Here is an 18,255-nt window from a genome sequence, read left to right as displayed (position 1 = left end):
GGCATAGGCAAAGACTATGGGACACCCACTCCCCAATAATGGGAATAATATTTTTAATATGCTGTACTGCATGGCTCTTGTAAGGGGCATTGCAAGTTCCTCCGTCCTAATTTTTGGCAGTTTTTGCTTGCAAGGCATAGGCAAAGGCTATGGGAGACACACTCCCCAATAATGGGAATAATATTTTTAATATGCTGTACTGCATGGCTCTTGTAAGGGGCATTGCAAGTTACTCCATCCTAACTTTTGGCAGCTTTTGCTTGGAAGGCATAGACAAAGACTATGGGACACCCACTCCCCAATAATGTGAATAATGTTTTTAATATGCTGTACTGCATTGCTCTTGTAAGGGGCATTGCAAGTTCCTCCGTCCTAATTTTTAGCAGCTTTTGCTTGGAAGGCGTAGGCAAAGACTATGGGAGACCCACTCCCCAATAATGGGAATAATGTTTTTAATATGCTGTACTGCATGGCTCTTGTAAGGGGCATTGCAAGTTCCTCCGTCCTAATTTTTGGCAGCTTTTGCTTGGAAGGCAAAGACAAAGACTATGGGAGACCCACTCCCCAATAATGTGAATAATGTGTTTAATATGCTGTACTGCATGGCTCTTGTAAGTGGCATTGCAAGTTCCTGCGTCCTAATTTTTGGCAGCTTTTGCTTGTAAGGCATAGGCAAAGACTATGGAAGACCCACTACCCAATAATGGGAATAATGTTTTTAATATGCTATACTGCATGGCTCTTTTAAGGGGCATTACAAGTTCCTCCGTCCTAATTTTTTACAGCTTTTTCTTGGAAGCCATAGGCAAAGACTATGGGAGATCCACTCCCCAATAAGGGGAATAATGTTTTAATATGCTGTACTGCATGGCTCTTGTAAGGGGCATTGCAAGTTCCTCCGTCCTAATTTTTGGCAGCTTTTGTTTGGAAGGCATAGGCAAATATTATAGGAGAACCACTCCAGAATAATGGGAATAATGTTTTTAATATGCTGTACTGCATGGCTCTTGTACGAGGCATTGCAAGTTCCTCCGTCCTAATTTTTGGCAGCTTTTGCTTGGACGGCATAGGCAAAGACTATGGGAGACCCATTCCCCAATAATGGGAATAATGTTTTTATTATGCTGTACTGCATGGCTCTTGTAAGGGGAATTAGAATCATCTTGTTAAGCTACTGTGACCTCCACGTCTCTTCCAAGGGTCATTGATGTTGTCGTTTTATTCCACTTGGACCTCCACGTCTCTTTCAAGGGGCATTGAAATTGTCATTTATTTCCACTGCGATCTCCACCACTCTACCAAGGGGCATTAAAACCGTCTTGTTAAGCTACTGTGACCTCCACATCTCTACCGAAGGGCATTAAAACCGTCTTGTTAAACCAATCTGAACTACACAGCTCTTTTAAGGGGCATTGAAATGTTATTTTTAATTGCCTCTAACCGACTCTTCCAATGGGCATTGCATTTCCTCCTAATTTTAGTCAGCTTTTTCTTTTCAATGCATATTCAAACACAAAGGGAGACCCGGTCCCCAATAATGGGTAGAAGGTTTTTAGTTCACTGTAATCCACGTCTGTTTCAAGGGGCATTGCAGTTCCTCATAATTTTTGGAAAGCCTTCCATTCACTGCTTAGGCCAACAGTGTGCAGGAAACCCAGTTGCTATAAATGGAAAAAAGAGTTTAGTTAAGGCCCTCTGACCACCATGTCACTTCCAAGGGGCATTGGAGTGCCTCGAAATTTTTGGTAGGCATTGCACTCACTGTATGCCCTATAAATATGTAGCCGAACCACTCATTTTGGTACAGAAACATATCCTACAAGACATGTGTGGTTGACTGGCCTGATATTGATGTGAATGGTCCCTGTTCCTCCTGCTCTTTCTCCTTTGCCACCACCTCATCTATCATTCATCACCTGAAACTTTGTTTTAATGGGAGTCATAGAACTGGGATAGTAGCAGGAAAACATCCAGCAATCCTTGGAGGAGGTAGGATATGCGCCAAATCTCTGACCACCTCACTAGAGATGAGCGTTGTTCGACTCGAACTGTTCGCCAATCTCAAATTCGAGCTGTTTTGGGCGGTGTTCGAGCCGTTCAGCGAACACGAACGATTTGAAAAAAATTCGGCTGTTCGAGGTTATGTTCGATAACTGTTCATGCACCAAAATCATAACTGGATTTTTTCTCAGTAATGATGAAAATTAATGTTAATAGGCAGTTTGAGTGTACAGCGGGGCCAGGGGATGGATCTCTGCAGGAATAATGAAGATCTCCATTTTTTTTTCTCTTTCCCGCATTTACAGTGGGGAGGTGCAATCTGTCAGCCTATCAGCAGCGCACACACGGAGCGAAGTGCTTTTTTTCACACAAGCAAGGGCATGTGTCATTGGCAGTGTATGTCACATGTCCTTGCCCTATAAGATCCAGCCATTTTCCCCGTCGCCACCATTTTCTCACTGCTGCAGCTGTGTGTTAGACGGCACCGCTGTTGCTGTGTGCGCTATACCTTGTTAATTTCAAACCAATTTTCGCACAAATCTACAGATAGCTTGGGAGTAGGGAATAGTTGTGATTGCAGTCCTTTTAAGGACTAGGTTACAGCATTTCCTACGACTTTTAGGTTGTGGGAGTAAAGACTAATTGTAATTGCAGTCCTTTTCAGGACTAAGTTACATCGTTCCTATCAGTTTTTGCCAGGCAGGTCTGTACCAGTGCTGTGCAAGTTTTTTTCACAGCATTTGGCTAAATCTAGCAAAGCTAATCCTTTTTGGCCTATTGCAGAGTGTGTTAGTCAGTGGAGTAGCCTATCTGTGTTGCAAGCTACACCACCTGTGTATAGAATAACAATTTTTTTACTGCACCTAGTGAAGTAAAACCTTTTGGGCATAGCATCATTCTATTAGTCCATCTATACTGACCTCCATCACGTTGCAAATTGAATATAATTTTTTTCTGCATCTAGCTCTGAAAAAATATTTGGCCTTCTAGCAGTGTGTGGGACCTGTTCTATTAGTCCATCTATACTGACCTCCATCAGGTTGCAAATTGAATATAATATTTTTCTGCATCTAGCTCTGAAAAAATATTTGGCCTTCTAGCAGTGTGTGTGACTTGTTCTATTAGTCCACCTATTCTGACCTCCATCAGGTTGCAAATTGAATATAATTTTTTTCTGCATCTAGCTCTGAAAAAATATTTGGCCTTCTAGCAGTGTGTGGGACTTGTTCTATTAGTTCATCTATACTGACCTCCATCAGGTTGCAAATTGAATATAATTTTTTTCTGCATCTAGCTCTGAAAAAATATTTGGCCTTCTAGCAGTGTGTGGGACTCGTTCTATTAGTTCATCTATACTGACCTCCATCAGGTTGCAAATTGAATATAATTTTTTTCTGCATCTAGCTCTGAAAAAATATTTGGCCTTCTAGCAGTGTGTGGGACTCGTTCTATTAGTTCATCTATACTGACCTCTATCAGGTTGCAAATTGAATATAATTTTTTTCTGCATCTAGCTCTGAAAAAATATTTGGCCTTCTAGCAGTGTGTGGGACTTGTTCTATTAGTCCATCTATACTGACCTCCATCAGGTTGCAAACTGAATATAATTTTTTTCTGCATCTACCTCTGAAAAAAATATTTGGTCTTCTAGCTGTGTGTGGGACTTGTTCTATTAGTCCATCTATGCTGACCTCCATCAGGTTGCAAATTGAATATAATATTTTTCTGCATCTAGCTCTGAAAAAATATTTGGCCTTCTAGCAGTGTTTGGGATTTGTTCTATTAGTCCATCTATACTGATCTCCAGCAGGTTGCAAATTGAATATAATTTTTTTCTGCATCTACCTCTGAAAAAATATTTGGGCTTCTAGCTGTGTGTGGGACTTGTTCTATTAGTCCATCTATACTGACCTCCATCAAGTTGCAAATTGAATATAATATTTTTCTGCATCTAGCTCTGAAAAAATATTTGGCCTTTTAGCAGTGTGTGGGACTTGTTCTATTAGTCCATCTATACTGACCTCCATAAGGTTGCAAATTGAATATAATTTTTTTCTGCATCTAGCTCTGAAAAAATATTTGGCCTTCTAGCAGTGTGGGACTTGTTCTATTAGTCCATCTATACTGACCTCCATCAGGTTGAAAATTGAATATAATTTTTTTCTGCATCTAACTCTGAAAAAATATTTGGTCTTCTAGCAGTGTGTGGGACTTGTTCTATTAGTCCATCTATACTGACCTCCATCAGATTGCAAATTGAATATAATTTTTTTCTGCATCTAGCTCTGAAAAAATATTTGACCTTCCAGCAGTGTGTGGGACTTGTTCTATTAGTTCATCTATACTGACCTCCATCAGGTTGCAAACTGAATATAATTTTTTTCTGCATCTACCTCTGAAAAAATATTTGGTCTTCTAGCAGTGTGTGGGACTTGTTCTATTAGTCCATCTATACTGACCTCCATCAGGTTGCAAACTGAATATAATTTTTTTCTGCATCTAGCTCTGAAAAAATATTTCGGCTTCTAGCTGTGTGTGGGACTTGTTCTATTAGTCCATCTATACTGACCTCCGTCAGGTTGCAAATTGAATATAATATTTTTCTGCATCTAGCTCTGAAAAAATATTTGGCCTTCTAGCAGTGTGTGGGACTTGTTCTATTTGTCCATCTACACTGACCTCCATCAGGTTGCAAATTGAATATAATTTTTTTCTGCAGCTAGCTCTGAAAAAATATTTGTCCTTCTAGCAGTGTGTGGGACTTGTTCTATTAGTCCATCTATACTGACCTCCATCACGTTGCAAACTGAATATAATTTTTTTCTGCATCTACCTCTGAAAAAATATTTGGGCTTCTAGCAGTGTGTGGGACTTGTTCTATTAGTCCATCTATACTGACCTCCATCAGGTTGCAAATTGAATATAATATTTTTCTGCATCTAGCTCTGAAAACATATTTGGCCTTCTAGCAGTGTGTGGGACTGGTTCTATTAGTCCATCTATACTGACCTCCATCAGGTTGCAAATTGAATATAATTTTTTTCTGCATCTAGCTCTGAAAAAATATTTGGCCTTCTTGCAGTGTGTGGGACTTGTTCTATTAGTCCATCTATACTGACCTCCATCAGGTTGCAAATTGAATATAATTTTTTTCTGCATCTAGCTCTGAAAAAAATATTTGGCCTTCTAGCAGTGTGTGGGACTTGTTCTATTAGTCCATCTATACTGACCTCCATCAGGATGCAAATTGAATATAATTTTTTTCTGCATCTAGCTCTGAAAAAATATTTGGCCTTCTAGCTGTGTGTGGGACTTGTTCTATTAGTCCATCTATACTGACCTCCATCAGGTTGCAAACTGAATATAATTTTTTTCTGCATCTAACCCAGACAATAGTTTTGGCCTAATACCACAGTTTGGCCACTCAGCTCTGCTCGGTTCCCATCCATTGTTTTTTTGTGCAAACAACTCCAGAGTTGCGAATTAGTTAACCACCAAAATGAGTGCTAAAAGGCCTGCTGCTGGTGGAAAGGGGAATAGGCGTGTTGGCAAGGGGAAAAAAAGTTGTGTCCGTGGAGTAGATGTTAAAGCAACAGTAACATCTGCAGAAGAAAGACCATCTTCCAGCAAAACTAAAATGTCTACTTCTTTTAGCGGACAATGTGATAAGATCCCTTTCTTATGGCCACGCCAATCGCTACAAATTCCAGATGAGGCACAAAAACAGCAGGTGCTTCAACGGATATCAAGTGCTCCTTTAAGTGGGCTCTCCTCCACATCAACTTCAACATCACAAATACTCCAGTCCTCAGAGATGTCACCCCAGTGGCACTTGCTTCCTCACAGCTCCGAAATCTCCAGCTGCCCGTCTGAGTATGAGGCAGAACAGATGGTTGAGTCTGCAGAGCTGTTTACTCATACTATAGCCTGGGAATCAGAGGTCGGCTCCAGCGCTTCTGTGAATCCAGACGAGGAAATGATTTGCACTGATGCCCAGAATCTTTATGAGTCAGATCCAGGACTAGACGCAGAATGTTCTGACCATAATGTAGACCCTCCTTCCCAAACTGTAACTCCTGCTGATGGAGACAATGAGGAAGACGATGATGAGACTCAAATACCTGATTGGAGCGACAACTTTAGTTTTTTGTCAGGGCAGGAACAGGTTGGCTCTGAGGACGACGGGTGTGATAACACACAGGGTGATGATGATGAGGTTGGAGATCCCACTTACTGTCAACCCACAGTCAGCCACGAGATGAGGTCAGCAGAGGAGGTGGAGGAGGATGCTAGTGACGACGAGGTCAGGTTGCGCCTTCCTGGACAGAGACGTAGTACTGGAAGCACGTCAACAACTGCATCCTCAAACACAACTCTGCCTCTGACCACAAGTCGTGGTGGCTGTTCAGGTCGCATGGGTGCTAAGCCTAGCATAGCCTGGGCATTTTTTCAGATCGATAAAGATGACCCAACTCGTGTTATCAGTAACATTTGTCAATAAAAGCTAAGTAGAGGCCAAAAAATACATAGTTTGAGTACTTCATGCATGAACCGGCACATGGACATGAAGCATAAGATGCAGTGGGAAGCTCACTATGCTACAATGCGGCCTAGCCGGCCGGGCCAACTGCCGTCTGCCCCATCTTGTGCATCTGCGGCCTCTTCATCCTCTGTGACTGGGGGGACAGCAGTCACAACTGTTTTGGGACGCAGACCTGCCACCTCTTTACCTGCAACAGCCAGCGTGATTGGCAGGTCATCATTTTCTTTGGAGGTGGTAACACCAGCTGGTGTTGAGCGCTGTCCGACATCGATAGCACCACCTTTGGATCAAGGCAACCTAACATGTCCGCCTGCATCTTCCTCACAGACCGGCAGTTTGCCGGGGACACCCTTATCAACCCCGTCTAAGCACAACAGCCAGCCCTCAGTCCCTCAGATGTGGACAAGTAAAAGACCATTTCCTCCTAGCCATGAGAAAGCTAAGAGGTTGAATTTCACCATCTGCAAGCTCTTGGCTACAGAAATGCTGTCTTTCCGCCTGGTGGACACAGAGGATTTTCGAGACCTTATGTCCGTCGCAGTGCCCCAGTACCAGATTCCCAGTCGGCACTACTTCTCAAAGAAAGGTGTGCCTGCACTCCACCAGCATGTCGCACACAACATCACCGCTTCTTTGAGAAACTCTGTGTGTGACAGGGTGCATTTCACCACAGACACTTGGACGAGTAGGCATGGACAGGGGCGTTACATGTCGCTCACTGGGCACTGGGTAACTATGGTGACAGCAGGACAAGGGTCTGCTGTCCAAGTCTTGCCGTCCCCACGAGTTGTGCGTCAATCCTCTTTATGTCAAAGTTCCTCCACTGCTTCTGCCTCCTCAACCTCCTCTCGGTCCTCCACCTGCACCCAAAGCCTGTCTGGTCATGCCACAAGCTTTCTAACTGCGCAGAAGAGATCCTGCACACCTCCTTACTAAGCTGGCAGTAGGGCTCAATGTCTTCAGGCGGTTTTTACTTTGAAATGTCTGGGAAATGTGAGTCACACAGCTGAGGAGTTGTGGTCAGCTCTGGAGAACCAATTTCATGAATGGTTGTCTCCACTGGACCTGAAACCAGGGAAGGCCATGTGCTACAATGCTGCAAACCTGGGTGCGGCCCTTCACCGGGGCAATGTCACACACGTGCCTTGTATGTTTCACGTGTTAAACCTGGTTGTCCAGCAATTTTTAGCCCACTATCCCGGACTAGATGGCCTTCTGCAGAGGGCACGGTCGCTGTGTGCTCACTTCCGCCGTTCGCATCCTGCAGCTCAGCGACTTACATCTCTACAGAAGTCGTTGGGCCTGCCACTTCACCGGCTAAAATGCGATGTGCCTACCCGGTGGAATTCCACTCTGCACATGTTGCAGTGACTGTGGCAGCACCGATAAGCCCTGGTGCAATATGTTCTGACGTATAGCCTGGGCCAACGGGATCCAGAGGTGGGGTAAATCACGCTGGAGGAGTGGTCTCAGATCAGGGACCTATGCACCCTTCTGCACAGTTTTGAAATGGCGACGAAGATGTTTAGTGCTGACGATGCCATTATCAGCATGACTATTCCGGTGATTTACATGCTGGAGCACATGTTAAACAGAATTCGGAGTCAGGTAGTGGCACAAGAGGAGGTGGAGGAAGTAGAGGAGGAGGAGTTGTATGCGGAAGGGCTAACATCTGCAAGGTCCAGACGGTCGGCAGCACCAAGGCGGCAGGCATGTGAGGGTGGGGGAGATGGTTTTACCAGGGCGCATGGTAGCAGCCAAACTAGTGAGGAAGGTGCAGGAGCCCAGGAAGAAGTGGAAGACGAACTGATGGAAGACTCATCAGATGAGGGAGACCTTGATCACATTTCTGTTGTGCGAGGTTGGGGGGAGAGGAAAGAGGAAGGAAGCATGATTGTTACCTCGCCACCAACACAACAGGGACTTGGTGCTCCTGGATGCCCAAGACACATGAGTGCCTTCTTGTTGCACTACCTGCAACATGACCCTCGAATTGGGAGAATTAGAAATAATCCTGACTACTGGGTGGCCACACTGTTAGATCCCCGGTACAAAAGTAAATTTGCAGAAATAATTCCTGCCATAGAAAGGGATGCATGCATGCAGGAGTATCAGCAGAGACTGTTGCAGAATCTTACATGTGCTTTTCCACAAAACACCAGTGGTGCACGTAGTGAATCTCACAGTTCCAACTTGCCAACCGTGGGACCGTCGAGTGTTCAGCACTCAAACCGTAACAGAAACACAGTATCTGCTGGTAACATCAATTTTGCGGAATCATTTCACCACTTTTTTAGCTCATCCTTTGCAAGGCCACAGGAGACAAGAAGTCTGACACCTAGTCAACGCCTAGAGACGATGGTACAGGAGTATCTCCAAGTAAACATTGAAGTCATGACTGTGTCACTGGACCCTTGCTCTTTTTGGGCTTCCAATCTGGATAAATGGCCGGAGCTCGCCACTTACGCCTTGGAGATCTTGTCATGCCCCGCAGCCAGCGTTCTGTCTGAACGTGTGTTCAGCGCTGCTGGTGGTGTGCTGACAGATAAGCGCACGTGGCTCTCCACTGATAATGCAGACAGACTCACGTTCATAAAGATGAACAAATCATGGATCCGAAACGACTTTTCTACCCCTGTGTCATCCTGTGGAGAGTAAAAGCTTGATGATTGGTTAAAATCACCTCACCAACCATTTTAAGCTTTCAAATTACTAATCATGTTTATCTGTATCTTGGCTGGAAAATAATTTGGGCTTTGTAGCAGTGTGCAGTACTGATTCTATTAGGCCATCTATACTAAGCTCCACCAGATTTAAAATTACTAATCATGTTTATCTGTATCTTGGCTGGAAAATAATTTGGGTTTTGTAGCAGTGTGCAGTAATGATTCAATTAGGCCATCTATACTAAGCTCCACCAGATATAAAATTAATAATAATTTTTAGCTGCATCTAGCCCAGAAAATAATTTTGGGGCTCCGAGATGCGCAAGACACATAAGTGCCTTCTTGCTGCACTACCTGCAACATGACCCTCAGATTGTCAGAATTCGAAGTAATCCTGACTACTGGGTTGCCACACTCTTAGATCCCCCACACTCTTCGATCAACCTTTTCATTTTAATAAAGACCAAAAAAATGGTCATTTTTGAAATTATAAGCATTAGCAGGTTATTAGAAACTGAAATCAAACAGTTTTCAACTCAAAACTTTATTCTAGGTGATGTTACATTTGCACATAGGACCCCTTGTTCGAAAGGAGCTTCTGAACTCTCTTGTCCATTGAATTTGTCAGGTTTTGGATGGTTTCTGCTTCAATTGTTTTGCATGAGGACAGAATACCCTCCCAGAGCTGTTGCATAGATGTGAACTGCCTCCAGCCATCATAGACAATTCTTTTGTTGAAGCTCCAGAGGTTCTGAATGGGGTAGAGGTCAGGGGAGCATGGGGGTCACACCATAAGTTTGTCTCCTTTTATGCCCATATCAGCCAGAGATGCAGATGTGTTCTGTGCAGCATGAGACGGTGCATTATCATGCATGAAAATGATCTTGCTGTGGAATACACGGTTCTTCTGCTTGAACCATGGCAGGAAGTGCTGTTTGAGAAACTCCACATACATTATGTAGTTCATCTTTACCCCTTCAGGGATCCTAAAGGGGCTGACAATCTCTCTCCCCATGATTCCAGCCCAAAACATTACTCCACCTCCTCCTTGTTGGCGCTGTAGCCGTGTTTGCGTGGGGTGTCCATCAACCAGCCATCCTCCACTCCATCCATCTGGACCATCGAGCGTTGCACAGCATTCAACCGTGAACAAAACAGTATTGAAATCAGTCTTCATGTAATATTTGGCCCACTGGAGCCGTTTCTGCTTGTGTGCAGTGGATAGAGGAGGTCGACAGGATGGGGAACGCACAGCTGCAAACCTCTGAAGGACCCTGCATCTTGTTGTTCGGGGGACGTTGGAGGCACCAGCAGCTTCAAAAACTTGTCTGCTGCTATGACAAGGCTTTTTTGCCGCTGCTCTTTTAACCTGACATAATTGCCTGTAGGAAAGAGTCCACAATTTGCCCTTATCAGCACGCACACGTGTGTACTGTGAATCAGCTACATACTTCTTGATTGCCAAGACACTTCATCCTGATCATCGCACAATGTTGATTGTAGTCATGCCTTGACCTAAACACTCCACAATTTGTTGCTTCTCAGCAGCCGACACATCCTTTTTCTTTCCCATTTTGGCAGAAAATGTAGGCTGCTTAATAATGTGGGACAGCCTTCTTAAGTAGTCTTGCCGTTCATTGGACACACCTGCCAAACTAATTAGTACAGGTGTCTGCAATTGCTTACAGTGATATAAAGAGCCCTGACACACATCACCATCAATGAGTTTAACTGACAAACAAACAAATTCTTCCCTTATCACTCCTAAACACGTTTTGCATAATAATTTGGAACACAGTGTACATGTGCTTTTCCACAAAACACCAGTGGTTCACGTAGTGAATCTTACAGTTCTAACTTGCCAACCGTGGTCTGTATGGAGTTGTTCAGTAAAGGGCGCAAAATTAAGATAACATAGACGGGAGAGGTCTCTATGAATAGGAATTCCTAGGAATTTGATACCCTGTGAGGGCCAGGCAAAGGGAAAGTTGGACTGGATGGCTTCCTGTATGGATTTGGGGAGGGAGACATCGAGGGCCTCAGACTTCGCTATATTGATTTTAAAATTTGACCATGTAACAAAGTGATCTATTTCAGCCATAACAGCCTGCTGATGGATATACGTGATTGACATCATCAGCAAATGCAGAGCACTTGTACTCGGTGCCTCCCACCTCAATCCACCTAATATTGGGGTTATGGCGAATTAATGAGAGCAGGTGCTCCGTCATTAGGATGTATAAGAGAGGGATCAGAAGACATCCCTGCCTTGTCCCATTGGTGATTATGAAAGGTGATGAAAATGTTCTGACGCGCCCACTGGGCCTTGGGACATCCGGAGCCGGACCCTTTTTGGTGGATGCTGGTGATTGTAGTCTCCGTGGCGGCGACCCAGTTCCGTGGCTCAGGGCGGTCAAACCAGTGGCGGAACTATTTATGTTTTTTTGATGTTTAAATGTCCGACTACGCCACCCGTCGATTGCGGTCAGAGTGAACCGCCGCTGCAGGGCAGACCACTGACGCTGGTGTTGTGGGTGCAGCAGAGCGTAGCATAACTCCCCACGGGAGGAGTATAACCTCAGGGCAGTGTATGCGGAGGATGGGGGTGATGGTGCAGGGCAGCAGCAGTAACGACACGGAGTCAGTGATGCAGTCCAGGGCCTTTACTCACAGTTCTTATTATCCAGACCACTTCTGCAGGTAACGGCTGCCCACGTCGTACTGTGCTCACCAGGTGAGGGGCTCAGACAACTCCCAGATAACTTTGGAGCACTTCACAGGACCCCCTTTGTGTGTCCTTTGTCTGGCCTTTCTTACCAACCGTTCTGTCCGCCTGCCTCGGGCCTCCTCTTCGTAAACTTGGGCCAGTTTCCCTGACCCTATGTGGTGCCCTCCTAGCGGGTGTAGCGAGGGGCTGTGCCACATAAAATGTCACAACCTCCGGTTTCCAGCTGAGGGTTGTTTCCTGCCTCCACTAGTTTCGGGAACCGGTCTCCCCCTTTGGCCTGACCCCTCCAAGCAGGTGGATTCAGGCGTGCGGTGGCGACTCGCCCCTCCACAGCCCTGGGATCCCTTCGTTCCTCATTCCTGGAGCCTTCTCCGCTCCTCTTCCTTCCTTCTCCCTCTTCCAGGCCTGGGCCTCTGTTACTAGGCCTGCCTCTGGAGCAGAGCTCATGCAGAGCCCCTGCTCCCTGACACTTCTGCTCAGACTTCTCTGCACTGAAATAAGATGGTGCCCACCTTTTATACTCCCTTCTCAATGCACCCAGGAACTGCTTCCTCCCTGCTCCTGCACTACAGGGTTCCCCTTTCTCAGTGTTCCCTCCCCCCACTCCAGCCAGGGACAGGGACTGTCGTGCCCATCTCAGAGGCATATTGGTCGCCCTGACCCACGGCAATGTGGTGTAATGCATGCAGGTGTCGGGTCCTGATCCACACTCCATCCTTACCTGAGAGTGAGATATCACACCTCTGGGTGAGGTGCAATACCTCTGCAGCAACCGAGCCCTCAGGGTGCTACAGTTCCATTTATCTTCAGCCTAGGTGACGCATTGCGATACAGGGCCATGATTTTGGCTATAAAAGGGTCCCCTAGACCCCTACCCCAAGCTTTTTAAGAGAATAATATATGGAGTGCCAGGAGACTCTATGGAATGCTTTCTCAGCATCCAACGAGGGTATCTAATTACAAATTTTTAACTGCATCTAGCACAGGAAATACTTTGTGCCTAGTAGCAGTGTCTGCTAGTCAGCGGATTATCCCAGCTGTTAAGCAATCTACACCACCTGTAGTTTGAACACTTAATTTTTTCAAAGGAAATGCTTCGGGACCATGGGATACTCAGTGAAGAGCATCAGGAGGCACCCCAAGGCATAGGGGCTGGGACTGGCGGTAGGACTCCTTGCGGTGGACAGCCGAGCTCGATCCTTATAAAAGCTTTTTAACGGCAGCAGCTTTAGTGGACACTACTGGAGCTGGAATTACGCAGCTGCTGGCATGAGACTTGCCCTTCAATAGATCCTTGTAAAAGGATTTAAAGTGTATTCATTCAAATTAGAGAGACAATTTAAATTAAAAAGCTTAGCGCTGCCTCCACCACAGGGGGGCTCGCTCGACCCACCAGCAGACAGGCACCAGTATTGGGAGAGGGGGGCTGGCCGTCAGGGTCCACCGCAGCTCTGGCACAAATGGAGGTGGCACGGGCAGGAACGGACTGGCCGTGTCGGCTTCTCACTTTTTGGATTTTAGAAGGGCATGACATGCCAATATCTGTGTCTCCCCCTCCTTTTATTCCTCCACCTCTTTTCTTTTCGCATGACTATATGTACTTGTCACTTTTCCATGTGTTAGTTATGTCTTCTGAGCAGTTTGTCAGCTTTTGGACACCTTTGAAGGTGTTTTCTATGTGTTTCTATGTGTTTTTGTTTGCTTGCCATTGGTTTTAACGGTGTTCGAAGGTGTTCGACAAACAGTTCGGCGAACACAAGGGTGTTCGACGAACCGAACTCGAACACTATGGGGGTGGCTCAACACTACACCTCAGGCCTAGCCGCTACTACATACATGCGCTTGCATTCCAAGGAACAGAAAGCTAAGGAGATGGATGGCCTCATGATCATGAATAATTTACTCATTGTGTAGAAGGCCGACCACTGCTCCTGTCTACCTTCTGAACTTTGTGTTGAAGCCCGATTGACCCAGGACCCACAATCCTCTATGTCTGGAGGACGTGTTGCATCCCAGTGTCCAACTGTGTCCCGGCTTCCACAATATGAACCCAGTGCGAAGGTGTCAGTGAGATGGACCATCCCTGGCCACATTCACTTGTCCACGTGTTTGTGGTTAGGCTGTCTTTCCCACTAAATGCACTGGGGAGGGCACAGGTAATGTTTTGGTATGCGCGCTTGTGTATAAGGTGAACCGAGACAAATAGGGGTGGCTGGAGACTGAGTATGGACACCCGGCTGCCCCCTGGCGGCTGGGGACCAAGCGTGGACACCCGGCCGCCGGGTGGCTGGGGACTGAGTATGGATACCAGGCCGCCGACGCAGCCATAACGTGGTGGCCAGATTCCACTTCCACATGCCTAAAAGGCCCAATTTCAAGTGCAAGCAAGCAAGCAGTATGGTATTGCAGCCTGGGGGTGTGTGGGTGGCCGCATACTTGCGCTTGCATTGCAAGGAATGCGGGAGGTACAATTGAACACTGCCTGGGACAAGGACTTGAACGGGGATAGTTGCAAGTCTGCAACGACAGGTGCAGGGTGGGAGGCATCTTTGCATGTGCCATGAACAGGGGGTTGGCATGCACACACTACAGCGGAATAGGTTGTCCTTCCCATTAAATGAACTGGGCAGGGCACAGGTAATGTTTTGGTATGCGCACATGTGTATAAGGTGCACCGGGACAAATAGGGGCGGCTGGGAACCGAGTATGGACACCTGGCCCCCCCCCTTTGGCTGGGGACTGAGTGTGGACACCCAGCCGCCAGGCGGCTGGGGACTGAGTATGGATACCAGGCCACCGACGCAGCCATGACATGGTGGCCGGCGTCTGCCTCCACAAGCCTTAAAGGCCTTATTTCAAGTGCAAGCAAGCTAGCAGTATGGTATTGCAGCCTGGTGGTCGGTGGGTGGCAGGTTGCACACTTACGCTAGCATTCCAAGAAAGCAAAGCAGATGCTAACTTCTATCATCATCATCATGCTCCTCACCTTGGCACTCTCAACTCCCCTGATGGAGAAGCCAGGGCATGCCGGAGGAGTCTGGCTGTCTGGTGGGCTCGTCCAATGCTGCCCTAAAGCAGGCCAGGCTAAGAAAAGTGTGGGGAAGGTTACTGGGACAAATAGTGGAGGCTGGGGACTGAATATGGAGACCTTGCTGCTGAAGCAGCCATGAGGTAGTGGCCAGCTTCTGCCTCCTCCAAACTAAAAGGCCCCATTTCAAGTGCAAGCTAGCAGTATAGTATTGCAGCCTGCGGGTGGTGGGTGGTAGGCAGCATATTTGTTCTTGCATTGCAAGGAATGGGGGAGGTACAATTGAACACTGCCCTGGGACAAGGACTTGCACGGGGACAGTTGCAAGTCTGCATCTTCTGATGCGGCAAGGATCACTTCTGATGGGCACACTTTTAGGCAGTGACCTGGGTGTCAGAGATGCTTCCAGGGGTCTCCCCCATGCTGTTTCCATGTCTTTTCAGCACTGTATGCATGTGTCACACAGCACATGGCCAGGTAAGGTTGTAAAATGATAAAATTACATTTCCTAGTGAATGCATTTGTCACAGTTGAAAGCAATACAAAAGTGCAAAAACACATAAAAAATGCTACTTGTGAACATAACCCAAGGTGTGGAGGAGTATTTTTGTTTTTGGTTATTTATTTTACCTTATACACAAGTCTTTACCCTGGAAAGGATGTTCCTTAACATATTTCACAGGAAAATAGTTTCAGTTTCATTTTTGAACGTTTTATTGTGAGCCCGTGAAAGTGGCTTAATACCTCTGACCACGTTGTTGACAGCAGTGACCTGGGGGTCATAAATGCTATCTGGGGCGATCCCCATGCTGTCCCCATGTCATTTGAGCACTGTCACTATTGTTTTGGGCACTTTTTAGGCTTTCTACTTACTGCCGGGGGTGCAGCCGCAAAAATGCTCGGGTCTCCCATAGACTAGCATTGGGCTCGTTGCTTGGGTCGAGCACCCGAGTATCACAGTGAGCTCGGCCTGAGCTTCAAGCACCTGAGCATTTTAGTGCTCGCTCAACACTATACAGCAGTTAACCAGAGCCAGCATGGGTTTGTTGCAAACAAATCATGCCAGCCTTATTTAATTTTCATCTATGATGTTATCATTGACTGGGTGGATCAGGGAAATGCGGTAGTTATAGTACTGTATATCTCAACTTCATCAAAAGCATTGATAAAGTACCTCATACTATCCTTATTGAAAAAATGAGCAAGTATGGGTTTGACATGGCTATGGTTAGATGGATTCATAACTGGCTCAGTGATTGTACTCAAAGAGTGGTAATAAATGGTTGCAGATCTAATTGGAAGAGTATTTCAAGTGGGGTACCACAAGGCTCTATTCTGGCCCCAGCGTTGTTCAACATTTTTATAAATGATCTAAATAAGGGAACTGAAGGTAAACAAATCAAATTTGCAGATGATGCAAAGCTAGGAGGGATAGCTAACACTAGAGAAGACAGAGAAAGTATTCAGAATGATCTAGATAAGCTTGAACAGTAGGTAATGACTAATAGAATGGTATTTAACAGTGAGAAATGCAAGATTATACATTTGGGCATGAAAAACAAAAATTACATCTAGAAAATGGGAGGTATAGAACTAAGCAACAGCACATGTGAAAAAGACTTGAAAGACTTGAGTATACTAATAGATCACAAATGAGTCAACAATGTGATGCAGCAGGAAAAAAAGGCAAACACAGTTTTGGAATGTATTAAGAGAAGCATAGAGCCTAGATCATGTGAAGTAATAATCCCCATCTACTCCTCCTTGTCAGACTTTATCTTGAATACTGTGTCCAATTCTGGGCACCACATTTTAATTGTGACATTGAAAAACTGGAGCAAGTCTGAGATAGTTTAGTGAATCCTGCAACTCCCTTCCAACTCTAAAATTCTATTATTCTGATTCTATGAGCATAATTTATGGAATTTGACAGAAAGAGCGTTGTATGCTTCCTTGCGAAATCAAAAGTACACAGGTAAAGTAAAGGTCCTATATACCAATATGGCAGCCTATAAGGGATTCATAAAATTCATAAAAAAGAAGCTTTAAAGCTGCTGCGTGAAAGAGCCTAAATAAACCTGGAGATGCAAGAGATAGCCTTGTTTAAGAGGACTAGCTCAATTATAGTTGAGATTTTTCTTACAGGATTTCCTAATATGAATGTTTCTTTTAGATAAGTTTAATACATCCTGTCCACTGAGTGCATTCTTGAAGTAAAAACAAAAAAAATCATATTTTTAGATATATAATCTCAAAATTAGTTTACAATATTTTAAACTGTTAAATGTTTTTAAAATTGATTATATGAGGCCACTTGAAAGACTGACTAGAAGCGATATCTGACATGTAAACATTACAGTGACTCATTTTCCTGTTCAATATCAAGTATTATTGTACTTATTGTACTTACTAGTAGATATCGTTGAGCCTGTAAAGCAAAAGTGGGATTTTGTCAATACGTTTCATTAAAAGATAAATAAACTCACATTAATTACCATGCGGAGATATTTTTTTATTTCATCACTGGATAAATAATAGTGATCTATGTTCCTTGTGTGTAGTAAAATACTTACCATTCTTCTACTGTTTCTGGTGACACTCCGGTCCATCTCCACCATCTTGACATCGATACTCCGTTTGTAGTCTCATAGACGTACAGTACAGACCAAAAGTTTGGACACACCTTCTCATTTAAAGATTTTTCTGTATTTTCATGACTTTGAAAATTGTACATTCACACTGAAGGCATCAAAACTATGAATTAACACATGTGGAATTATATACTTAACAAAAAAGTGTGAAACAACTGAAAATATGTCTTATATTCTAGGTTCTTCAAAGTAGCCACCTTTTGCTTTGATGACTGCTTTGCACACTCTTGGCATTCTCATACAGTCATACTAAAACTGAAATGAATTAACAACTAGAAAAGAGGGTAATAGCATAAAGAATAGACTAGTAAATAAGTCAGCTGGAAATATAAAGAACCATAATAACATGTTATTATGGAAATGAAATGAGCCTTCTCAAACTCTTCCCACAAAATTGGAGGTATCTAAATTATTCAAAATGTCTTATGGGCTTGATTCATTAAAATGTAACCATTGTTTTGATTTTTATTTCCTAATTTTTATTTCCATTGTATCTCAGATTCTTAGAATTTCTTGTAACAGGATTGGTGCCACAAGATTAGATGATTGCTGATGTGGTACCGATATTTAAGAAAGGTAAGAAGGTGGATCCAGCTAATTACCATCCGGTAAGTTTCATATCAGTAGTGTGCAAAGTT

The 18,255-nt window shown here is 44.7% G+C and overlaps 1 protein-coding gene across 13 annotated transcripts in view; it reads right to left on the bottom strand.

The window, feature by feature from the left end:
• LOC141273442 (scavenger receptor cysteine-rich domain-containing protein DMBT1-like) overlaps window positions 1–18,255 on the bottom strand; it is a 253,334-nt gene that overhangs the window by 117,241 nt on the left and 117,838 nt on the right. For 5 of the 13 annotated variants that reach the window (XM_073685267.1, XM_073685271.1, XM_073685272.1 and 2 more), the window contains one exon: window positions 17,377–17,394. The exons of the other annotated variants lie outside the window; for them this stretch is intronic. In XM_073685267.1, coding sequence (XP_073541368.1) covers window positions 17,377–17,394 — 18 coding nt within the window. The remainder of the gene's footprint in view (window positions 1–17,376; window positions 17,395–18,255) is intronic. 13 annotated transcript variants of the gene reach the window in all.

The sequence above is a fragment of the Phyllobates terribilis genome, unplaced genomic scaffold, assembly GCF_046119375.1.
Source record: "Phyllobates terribilis strain yellow unplaced genomic scaffold, ASM4611937v1 Scaffold_5__5_contigs__length_657084704, whole genome shotgun sequence".
Taxonomy (NCBI): Eukaryota; Metazoa; Chordata; class Amphibia; order Anura; family Dendrobatidae; genus Phyllobates; species Phyllobates terribilis.
Note: the sequence above shows the minus strand (reverse complement) of the source record. Positions and strands in the feature narration are given on the sequence as shown.